This window comes from Danio rerio, chromosome 3 (genome assembly GCF_052040795.2).
Source record: "Danio rerio strain M-AB ecotype USA chromosome 3, GRCz13ab, whole genome shotgun sequence".
Classification (NCBI taxonomy): Eukaryota; Metazoa; Chordata; class Actinopteri; order Cypriniformes; family Danionidae; genus Danio; species Danio rerio.
In genome coordinates this window covers 29,975,540-29,987,708 of record NC_141023.1, presented here as the reverse complement: position 1 = coordinate 29,987,708, position 12,169 = coordinate 29,975,540, and the positions used below count along the sequence as shown (strand labels likewise).

Sequence of the window (12,169 nt, the reverse complement as noted above, 5' to 3'; positions counted from 1 at the left end):
TAATAATTAATAACAATAATTTGTAATGATAATCATTGATAATAATAAAGATGATGCAATTTGTTATGATCATCGACGAAGCCACTTACTTTCTTAAGCTTTATTTTATTTTATTTTTTTATTATCTAACAATACAATGGCTATGTCCGTGTTTAAACCGCAAAAATAACAATGATTATAATAAGGATGATAATAACAAAGAATGACGACTGAAAAGGACGTCGCTGCTGTTGGTTTCTAAATTGATCATTCATAAATCGATTCACCAGCCCAGTCCACTTTCAAGATCTAAAACCAGACCGTACTGTCGATTGCCGAGCCAAAAATCCCGATGTTTGTTGTCATTACGCTCTACATTTACTTTCAGATGAAGCTTTAATACACAATAAAACTACCAGGGGCTGGTTCGGATATAATCAAGATAAATGACTGAACCGGTTTGTTTTATTCACAGTAAAAGCCAGTTCTACTAATTCTAGCAGGTAAGACACCCGAGCTAAATTAGCATTTGAGGTTAGCGGCTAGCATGCTAAGACCTGTATGAATGGATAGTGTTCACGTTTTACATTTTAATTTATTTGTATTGATATTGTGTTTTTAAGAATTTACTCGTTAATTAGGTAATGATAAGACAAATATATCACATCTAAAATAAGTCTCTTAGGCTTTTTGGCACGGACATAATGAATGATTCAGTTAAAAAAAATTGTTTATGTGTATTACTAACGTTAGGTATTAAGACAGCCAAATATGTATGTCTTGGTTTGGTTTACTTGCATTTAGAATGGAAATAATGTTAAAATAATAGCAAATAACACCAATATAAAGTCATTCATCAATAAAACATTATAAAACATTAATATTTCGTTTTATTCCAGCAAATCTTCTATATGAGTTTGATCTTATATCTGTGTTGGCTGTAGACCAAAGGTGACCCATATGGACCCCACGTCCAAATCTGGGTTGAATCAGGTGTCAGATGTGGTGTTTGTCATTGAAGGAACTGCAAACCTTGGTCCATATTTTGAATCACTTCGGAATAATTACATACTGCCTACTATAGAGTAAGATTTATGACATTCATTACAATACAGTACATTTGTTAGACACTTGAACTGACTTATTTAATATATTTACAGGTATTTTAATGGAGGACCACCGGCTGAAACTGATTTTGGAGGAGATGTGAGTTGGAGGAGTCTGTTTATACCTTCTCTTTACATTTCTGCCATCTCAATTCTGATGATCTTGTTTGTTTTATAAGTATGGTGGCACTCAGTATGGACTGGTGGTATTCAACACAGTGGATTGTGCTCCAGAGTCATATGTCCAGTGCCATGCTCCAACCAGCTCTGCCTTCGAGTTTGTGTCTTGGATTGACAGCATTCAGTAAGGAATCCCATTGTAATCCTATTTTATGTCAGGAAGTCTGGGATAAAGGTTTTAAGTGAATGTCTGCTTTAAAGATATTGTGATTGAAATACTGAGAACAGTTTTAACAGTTTTTTTTTGTTGTTGCACAGGTTCATGGGAGGTGGAGCAGAGAGCTGCAGTCTTATAGCTGAGGGTCTTTCTGTGGCCCTGCAGCTCTTTGACGACTTCAAAAAGATGAGGGAGCAAATGTGAGTTCTTGAACTTGTTCTATGAAATCACAAATCTGCTTTTGAGGGTTTAATCAGCTTGCTTAAGGTATTTTAAAATGACTTTTTTTGAAATGTAAATACAAGAAAAATCTTTGAACACAGCACTATTTATAAAGATTATCAGAACAGAAAGCAGTTGAAGGATGGTGTGTAATAATCAATTATTTGTCTGACTCCACCATAATTAATCAAACACTGTTAAAGTTATTAACATCACTGATAAAGAGAGATAATCTTAAAGCTGTAAAAGAAAGAACATTTCATGTTAAGTTACATGTTTTAATATACAGACAGTAGAATGAAATATATCAACATTATTAGGGCTGCACAATATTGAAAATATGAGACATTGCAATATTTTTTGTTTTCTGTAATATATATAGCGATAAGAGTACAATTTCACCAGGTGAATTGAATAGCTCTATTTAGAAAGATTTTATTCATTTAGATAATATGATGATCAGGTCTTTTTCTATGCACTGCATATACATAAATTATTTTATATATATTCAGATGGAAAAACCTCTGAGTGCCGTCTGAAATGTTTATCAAAAGTTTGAATTTTTTTTTTCAGCTTTCTTTGTTTATGTTGAGATATTTCACTTTAAAGACCAAGAAAAGGTCTTGTTCTTTGCCATAAAATTGGTATTACTGAACATACACACAGGAGCCTGATTAAAAATGCACATTTTAGAGGACAATTTCAGACAGTATTTAGAGGTTTTTGTTTCTAAACTCTTTGTGTGTGTGTGTGTATATATATATATATATATATACACACACACACACACACACACACACACACACACACACACACACACACACACACACACACACACACACACAATAGAGCCAGAAAAAAAGTTAAATAAACCATACTTTGTAATTTTCTGGAAAGTTTAACAGTATTTCAGGTACAGAAATTGAACAATCAAGCATAAAATAACATGGTCATCATTTCAATAATTATTAAAAAATAATATGTAATAATTTATCTTTAACTCTTTAATAAATAATTTAATCCTGCAATTTGACTGTTGCGGACACACACACTGTGATATTGATGCTCAAACAATATGATATGCTACCCTAAACATAATGTATACAAAAAAGCTTAGTTTTGATTTTTGCTCTGCTATGCAGCAAAGACAGAGAACAACAGATACATTTCTAGGCATGAGTGAAATACCATTCCCCAAAACCAGCTGAAATGTGAGGAGATAAAGAGGGGGAGATGTAAATATGCATTATAAAGTATGCAATATTATCCTCGGGTCATAACTAAACATTAGTAGATTAATCATTCATTAGAAAACATCAAATGACACTTAATGTGACAGAATGACATAAAAGGAGATCACAAGTAGATAAATTGTGTTTGGTGGAAAGCAAAGTATTGGAGATGTGAGATGTGAAGGAACTCTACCTCACCCAGATGACTCATTCTGTGCTTAGAATGTCCCTATAGTCCTTTATTAGCAAAGAAGGGATCATAAGACTTACATAGTCGTGAATATCATATAGTTAAAAATATAATAGTTTATCAGTCTACATTAATTTGTGCAGAGTTCTTTCCAGTACAACAAAACTAATGACACTGCATTTTTAAGGGATGCCATCATCATGTGCACTACATTATCAGTAAAATGCTGAAGACTAGGGCTGTATAATATATCAAACTAAAATTTATATCAAAAAAAGTGATGTTCACATTAGGGCTGTATGATAATGGGAAAAACTGAAATTGCGATAATGTGTTTTTCTGTGATTATTCATTGATTTATAAGTACAACTGATACTTAAATAGCTCTTTTTTAATAGAGATTCTCATTGTAAGCGAGCGTATCTATCTTTAAAATATTATATAAAAATATAAGCATAGCTAAAAACCACAGAGAAAAGTATACAAAGGGAAATACACAGTGCTTTATGGTTTTCTAGAGAGTCTAAAAGAGCCGGGTACATGAATTGAATAATCAACTGTTATTGTTAAACAACTAAAATGTATAGTTTTAAATGTGTAAATGTTATATTAACTAATATTTAGGCTACAAAAGTTATAATTTCTTGTTCCTAAATGAATTAAGTTCACTGAGTAAAAACTTTCATTCTAAGGTTAAACTTTGCAATGACTTCACAATACTCTGAGCTGTATATTCTGTACTGAACTGTAATGTGGTCAACTGTAATCTCAATATTGATGCTGAAATGACCTACTGGAGACAATTTTCCTATTATCACTGATGATTCTTTGATTCTATTGTTTCTCTATGTAGTGGTCAGACCCACAAGGTGTGTGTACTGCTCTGTAATTCTCCTCCATACTTGCTGCCAGCTGTGGAGAGTGTCAGCTATACGGGCTGCACCGCAGACAGTCTGGTCCAGATCATCCGGGATGTGAGTTTACACTTAGCTTCTTGGTTTATCTGTTATGTCTGTATGTCAGTATGATTTTAAAATAATATAATATTTAGCATTTGCTTGTAATCAAACCATGCATAGTCAGTATAATGCATGATATAATAAGGTTCGGTATGTAAATTTGACACCTAGTGGTTGAACTAAGTATTACATTCCTGGATTAAAACAACCGTGAGAGAGTCTGACGATCGAGCTTAATCAAAGCAGCGGCACGTGATAGAAAGAATATTTTCCATATTAAAAGGAGTTTTTGTCCTAACTAACACCTTGAATTGATATTTTAGAAATGGCTTCTTTTTTTTGCAGCTGAATAACAGAAAACTGATCAGCTCAGGTACACTTCATGTGCTTTATTCAGTGTTAAATAATGTGAATCTGAATGCCATTTTACATAACATTTATTGCCATACTACTGAAAGCAGCAGCAAATAGTTCACCTCAGACCTTCTAAATAAATTAAAACCGTTTGAAATTGAACTTTAGAACTGTGACTTAAAACTAAAACGTCAGTTATTCAGCATCTACATTTAATAATGTTAAACAGGTTTAAAATGTATTAAGTAGATTTTAAACCTTACCATTTTCTGAGTGAGTGCATATTCTGTGCTTCGGAAAGGTATTTACATTTCTCTCTTGTTTTGTCTGGTGCAAACAGCCAAATAGCTTATCACTGCAAATCTCGTCACGTAGCGTTTTGTTAAGACATGGGGTTACAATGAAACCTGCTTACCTAATGTTTACCCTCATAATATTCAGTAATTAATAGAATAATAAAAGTTCTTATTTTGGTCACGGACGCATGATTTGAGAGCCATTCTGAATGAATGAATGAAATACGCGTTTTTCCACCATTTACATTTACATTTAGTCATTTAGCAGACGCTTTTATCCAAAGTGACTTAATAATTTAGCACCCCACCAATGCAAGTCGGGGTGCTAAATTATAATTGGCTAAAGTGGCATTGTGCGGTTTAAAAGAACCAAAACTAAAACAGCGTTCCAGCACGTAACTCACATTTTCAAAGCAGAATATCTGACTTCAGCATTGTTTTTCAGATAAACGAGAATGTTCACTTGGTATGTTTCTTAAATATCTGCAAACATATATTTTATGCTTTGAAAGAGTCCAAAACTTAATTACAATGCCTTTAATCTTTAAGCAGTGGTATTTCTGTATATGGTGCCATCCATAAAACTTCGTTCCCTTGATCAAAAAGAGCAAAGAAGGCTGGGATAAAATAGTTTATTGTTTTGGTTTTGGTTCAAGGTAACTGAAAGACTGAAAAGAGTTCTATTTCCTTTGTGCTACATATTATTTTTTTTATTGTACTAAAAAAGTTAAATATTATTGAGAATATTTTACAAAAATATTTTGCACAAATTAATTCATAGGGGTGCCATTAATTGACACACCTAGTTTTAACAAAGATTATTATTTAATATTGTTTGATAAAATTGTGCTATGATTAAAAATTCTTTGATCTTCTTAGGTCAGGGCAATATATTCTAAATAAAAGATCTTAATTTTTTTTCACAACTGTCATTGTTTATATTTACAAACTCCGCCAATATTGGTGGAGGGCACCGTGGAGGTTAAAGGACTTTTATGTTTGTTCTGTTTTGCAGCGGGGGATTCATTTTTCTGTAATTGCCCCACGGAAACTTCCGGCACTTCGATCTCTTTTTGAACGAGCATCATCAGTAGCAGGTCCACCAGAGTCTTCACACCCAGACTACAGTCAAGACCCCTTTCACATGGTATTAGTTAGGGGTATTGCACTTCCTGGTAAGAAAGATACTAGTCTTTATGTGTTTATGATTAACAGTTTTTTTGTAAGCAGGACAGACCCTTTGGAATAGTAGAGTCAAATAATTTTTTAACGTGCTACAAAGCAAACTGTATCAAATCAGCTTTACGAAGAAAACAGAAAATACTTAAAAATCAGATATTAAGCCATGAGATGCACTGTGATCAATGTTCTCTGTTACATGTGTTTGTGTCCAGTTGCTCCAGGAGGAGGTTCTGTTCCCGTCTCTCTCAAACCTGTCTTGCCACCTCAGTCTCTGCCAGTGAACCAGAATCCTCTGGTGCCTGTAGCTTCGACAGCTCCTCAAATGAACACATTTCAGGTATGTTTAAGTTCATGGAAATGACTACAGTTATATAGCTTTCATAATTAGTACATTTACAAGATTAAAAACGAGCAGTGGAGTGAAGAAATTAATACTTTTATTCAGCTAAAATGCATTAATTTGATTAAAAGTGACCGAATTAATAAAAGACATATTTGACCTTTAAACCTGTCGTTTAATCATAAAGATGCTGTTCTTTAGAACATTTAATACATCATATTATATGAAATATTAGGTTATAAGTTATGTCTGCAGGGTTTTTTCATGAGTACAATTATATAGCTTTTATAATTAGTACATTTACAAGATTAAAAATGAGCAATCGAGTAAAGAATTTAATACTTTTATTCAGATAGGATACATTTATTGGATTAAAAGTGACAGTATTAATAAAATACCTTTATATCAGTCATACGATCATGAAGATGCTGTTCTTTTGAACTTTTAATGTACCGTATTATATTAAATATTAAATTTATTTCTGCAATTTTTTTTACATATTGGTTTTGAGAGCAGTTTTTAAAATAAGATCCCCCAGAACACACAGTGGTCAGATGGATGATAGTGCAGATTGACTGTATTAAATGAGGAACACATTAACAAAACCAAATAACGACATTTGTGACGTACTCAGTTCACCAACATGACCTTTTATAACCAGAAAAAAACTTATAAAAAAGCTACATTTTCCACTTTCTAATAAAATCATATAAATATATGAAACAAAGAATACAGCAGGCAGTTTATTGACTGAGTTTAAACTCAAACATCTGCACATCAGCTAATCAAAATTTTAATTAAAGACATTTTCCAAATTACTACTTTTATTTTGCAAGGGAAATTTAAACTTGATTAACAAATCATTAATTATAAATTACATAAATGATTTAATCATTTATCAGGTCACAAAATTGTTTACTAGTCAAAAATCTGCCATACCAAACTTGAGTACATGGGAGATGTTAAAAGACCACTAAACCTGTCACTTTTTACTAGACTGATTAATATTTGTTTTCTATTTTACAAAAATAAATAAGTAAACACAGAGACTAGGCATCATGCATTAGGTTTGCACAAGCTCATTATTTCATTCTTTAACTCTCTTTACCTTTATATTAGAGTGATTGTTTTCTTTAAACAACTGAAAGATTTAGGCCTAGGTCAGGGCTATTGAATTGGTGGCCCGCGGGCTGAACCCGGCCCCTGAGGCAATTTGTTCCGGCCCTCCAAATAGTGGGACCAAGTCATCAAAATAAATTTAGTTTAAAGTTCCAAGCATGTAAACCGAGGCTAGTATGCACGCACACCGGATTAACTATTGCAGCGGCTGTTCCCATATCACGTCTTTTCCGCTTGCAAGTTTGTTTTGTTTGTTTTTCTAATGTAAGTATATATGACAATATGCGCGCACAAGCGGAGCAACGAGCTTGTGTCTTTTCGGGCGCACGCAGTAGAAAACATCTCATGGTGAGAATTGTGCTTGCCATTTAGTGTAATTTAAACAAAAGATATGTTAGATGAATTATTAATAAAATGATAATGTTATGCATGGACACAGATGATAACAACAGTCTAAATAGCTACTTACCTAATATAAAGCTTGAATTTACATTAGACGGGATAACCGTGAAACCATGATTATTCTTCAGACTATATAATCGTACAACCAAAATCTATAATTGTTGCATCCCTAATTGTTATGCAGTTCAAAAAATATAATATGAATGTGTCTGAATGTAGAAAAAGCCTACTTCAGCAATGCACTGCTTTTGTTGTGCTCTGAAATACAACATTTGAATGTTTGTAAAAAATAAAAAAAAATCTATTGTACAATGCACTGATATTATGTTGTTTCAAAATGTAATACATTAACATTTTAATGTAGAAAAAGCCAACATGGGTGTCTTAAGGGAAAATGCAGCATATGGGCTTTTATATGTAGTTGTGTTATCATTCATATTAGGGCTGCACGATATTGGAAAAAATTGACATTGCGATATTTTTTTCCTCTGCGATATATATTGCGATATTTTATATATATATATATATATATATATATATATATATATATATATATATATATATACTTAAAACTAGGGCTGTGACGGTCACCATAACCGCGTCACCCCGGTGGTCATTGCCACCTCGGTTGTCCATTGCCACCGGCCGTAGTACGTGACGTCACGCACTTTAAAACACAAATTACTGTTATGTTGCCAAGTATTACATATCTGTTAGAATATAACATTTAAGCTTTAAGCTTAAATTAAGCTTAAAGTACATTAAGCTTTTTGTATGGGGGTTTTAAGTAAAGTGTGTTTTAATATTCACTGCTGAGTGCTGAGAGTCCAAACACTGAGGAGCAAATCCATCGATACGCAGATCCACGGGTCCCGAACCATGCAAGCTAGTGGCGATTGACGGCGAGGGAAAAAAGCCATGTAGGCTTAATCAACTCCTGTCTTCTAAACGCAGAAGCCCAGCTCAGCCAGGCATGGCAGAGGCATTTGCAAAAATGGCCAGATACAAAAGAGAAAGTGATAAATGGAAGACATTGACGAGAAATTGAGCATAGGCTATTTGGTAACTAGTTAAGAACGCGCCGCTCCGCAGCGTAGAGAAACCTGCGTTGCGAGAAATGCGGGCGGCGGAACAGAAGCAGAAGCCCTCTATCGCATGGTTGTGAAAAAGTAGCCTGTCTGTGCATTTTTCGCTACAAGCACACCGTCTGACAGTGTATTGCTGGAAACATTATAACCCCATTCTTCACTTAAACCGGAGAAAGTCAACATGTTAGTTTTTCTGGCAAATAATTAAAAATATGACTACAAAAGGTGGAGAGAAACTACGCTGTTTTTTTAAACATCTGACTTATATTGTTACTAGGTTAATATTTTCTTTTTACGTATAATTATTAATATTTATATTATTATTACACTGATTAATAAAGTGCCATTTAGAATTTTTGTTAAGTTCTTAAAAATGTAACGTTAAATTGTTATTATTATACAGTTTCAAGCAGTTAAAGTAATGTAATATTTAACTACAATATTTATAAACAGTTTTGTGTTGTTTTATTAACGAAAGTTCAAAAATAAACATGTACGTTTATACGGATGTTTTATTTATTAATATTAAATTCGGTTATTCCTTAATTTTTACATAAAAGGTAAATTAACTTAAGTAGGCTACATTATTTGTTGATGTACGAGATCGAGGAACATGTTTGTCAGTAAATAATGTTCGCACCACTTAAAAAACAAAACAATGAATAACTTGCGAAAAGGATCCAATAAAAAATGCAAGCGCTTAATCATTCTTCACAATCGGATTCGTACGTGCAATAAGCCGAGGCTATATTGCGCCGACAAGAACAAGCCCTAAAACTAAGTCTAGAGAGAGAATTAATCCTAGTTAATATTAATGATTATAAACACGAACTGCGTTGTATGATAAACGCATCACAATGATGTGATCTTTGCTGAAGAACTGATATGTTATCGCCGTCTCCCCAGCCAGGTTTTCACGTGCTTTTTTCCCCTTCTTCTGGATACAAACAATAAAGTATCAGCGCCAGACCAGTGGTTTAAATTATATTTTACTCTCCTGATTTCTTTTCTTTTCATTAAAAAATAAATAAATGTTTAAAGTTTTGTATTGCATAGCCTATATATTTTTAAAGATTATCATTCAGCCTACCTGCAGCGCATGAGGTTGTGTGCTGGGCAAATCCCCTTTACTCATGCTACCCATTTCATTTATGACACTGTAAACTTGACTTGGCAGGCTGATCATCTTTAAACTCAAAAGGTGTTTTTAACTTGAGACTGCATGCTTCTGCATAATGTGATGTTTCTTATTACAACTGTTAGCGGTGTCAAAATGAAAGCAAACATTAAAAAGGGTTTTGTTTTATCAATTGTATAGTTTAGTTTTAATAATAGCTAATGTATTTAATAAATTATAATATCGATTATTGTGTAGACTACAATGTTCAACAAAACAATTTTATTAGGTTACTCTAATAGACCAAATCCCTAACTGAAAAACGAATGTGAAAATGACAGGCAGTTGCGTCTTTGCTAAAATTAATTTAACGACAAATTTCTTTTGCTATTTTCCCCTTTAGAGATCAAAAGAGCTGTATTTAAATAATTATTTCACTAAAACATAAATTGAATGCCCAGTTCTTTCCCGTGTGAGTTTAGTGCGCCTCCGCCGCGTCTGCGTTTTTAAGGTTACAGGTGCACCCTGACCTGACGCGGGGACCAGATCTCTGTATTGCTTTAATTTCTTAATTTTCATAACTGCATTGCATTCTCATATGGTAAAATATCAAAATTTATGTTCTGAAAGTAGTAGGAATGACGGGAGTGTTAGTAAATAACAGAAAGAACTTTCACTTTTGAGTGAACTTCTGTCACGTGTTATTTTAGTATGATAAAATAAACAAAAATAGTAATGCAGAAAAGTATTTTTCGCTCTGCCAAGCCTTCTTTGTTGCTGTATAGAGAAGCAGCCTGCTCAGTCTCCTTACCCCGGCCCCACCCCGCCCACCGACTCCTGAACGTCTCACTCACTAACTCACTCACTCACGCGGGCATGCAGTGCGGTCTCATGAGGAAACGCAGCTTTTTGATATAATGTTTTTCTTGTTCCCAAATACAAATAATTTATCAAGTATTGTTTGAAATAAGTATTCGTAAAAACACGCTATTCCTGCTTTTCCGAATACCGTATTCCGGTTCGGCTCCACCCATAATATATATATAATTTTTTTTTTTTTTTTTTTTTGCATCGCACCCTCCTGCGATGTGACTATCGCGGATGCGCACATCGCGATTTAGATGCTGAAACGATATATCGTGCAGCCCTAATTCATATAGCAAGTCATATCTCTCCTGCCCTTCATTTGGGATGCTTTTCATGAACCGTCCCCCATGACAAACTAATTGAATAGCCCTGTCTGTGTGCAGAGGTTGGGAGTTTTGAGGCACTTTTAAGTCTTTATTTTACAGTAAATGAGGCTCGATGCAATGAACTCAATTACAGAACACTAGAGGCCACACTTTTATTATTTTAAATGAATGCATTTATAATCAAATTAAACAAATAAAATATAATTTAAAAATTAATATAAAGCCATCTCACAGTCCTCCTGGAGGATCACTAAGGCTCTCTATTAACCAACAGCCCACAGAATCCCTTTTCTATAGTACAGCGAAGCACATAATGAGTGGCCAGAGCAATGTATTAAAATGTTTTAATGTGTTTTGTTACGCATGATTAATAAATCTAATTAACACATTTAAATAGCCTTACTATTTATAGCTCTAAAACATTTTTTCCAAAGCAAACTGTACATACCATATCACATACATCTTAATGCGTACTATTAATTGAAAAATGCCTTGGATTCAGATGAGCATAATTGTTAAGCAGGTTTCATTTTATAGTTAATGTATGACGCAAAAACACACACACTAAAAAGTCAAAAATTATTACACACTCACAAGAATGATACCAAATGCAAAAGATAGATTGATAAATGGTTGGATGGATGGATGGATGGATGTTTATAGAAACAAAGTTTTGAGTAAAACCAGATTCGGGATGGATGGAAGGATGGATGGATGGATGGGAACAAAGTCATGAGTGATGGATGAATGGATGGATGGGAACAAAGTCATGATAGATAGATAGATAAATAGACAAACAGACAGACAGACAGACAGACAGACAGACAGACAGACAGACAGACAGACAGACAGACAGACAGACAGACAGACAGACAGACAGACAGACAGACAGATAGATAGATAGATAGATAGATAGATAGATAGATAGATAGATAGATAGATAGATAGATAGATAGATAGATAGATAGATAGATAGATAGATAGATCGATAGGAACAAAGTCATGAGTGATGGTCACACCACTGTACACTGTTTTCCACAGGTAAAATGGGGA

The 12,169-nt window shown here is 33.7% G+C and overlaps 1 protein-coding gene across 10 annotated transcripts in view; it reads left to right on the top strand.

The window, feature by feature from the left end:
• Window positions 1-303: 303 nt before the first annotated feature.
• Window positions 304-12,169, top strand: part of med25 (mediator complex subunit 25) — a 35,396-nt gene continuing 23,530 nt past the window's right edge. For 5 of the 10 annotated variants that reach the window (XM_087242443.1, XM_087242441.1, XM_087242440.1 and 2 more), the window contains exons 1-8: window positions 304-482; window positions 924-1,064; window positions 1,140-1,185; window positions 1,265-1,389; window positions 1,524-1,622; window positions 3,920-4,040; window positions 5,691-5,850; window positions 6,070-6,194. In XM_087242443.1, coding sequence (XP_087098569.1) covers window positions 940-1,064; window positions 1,140-1,185; window positions 1,265-1,389; window positions 1,524-1,622; window positions 3,920-4,040; window positions 5,691-5,850; window positions 6,070-6,194 — 801 coding nt within the window. In that variant the 5' untranslated portion in view covers window positions 304-482; window positions 924-939. 10 annotated transcript variants of the gene reach the window in all.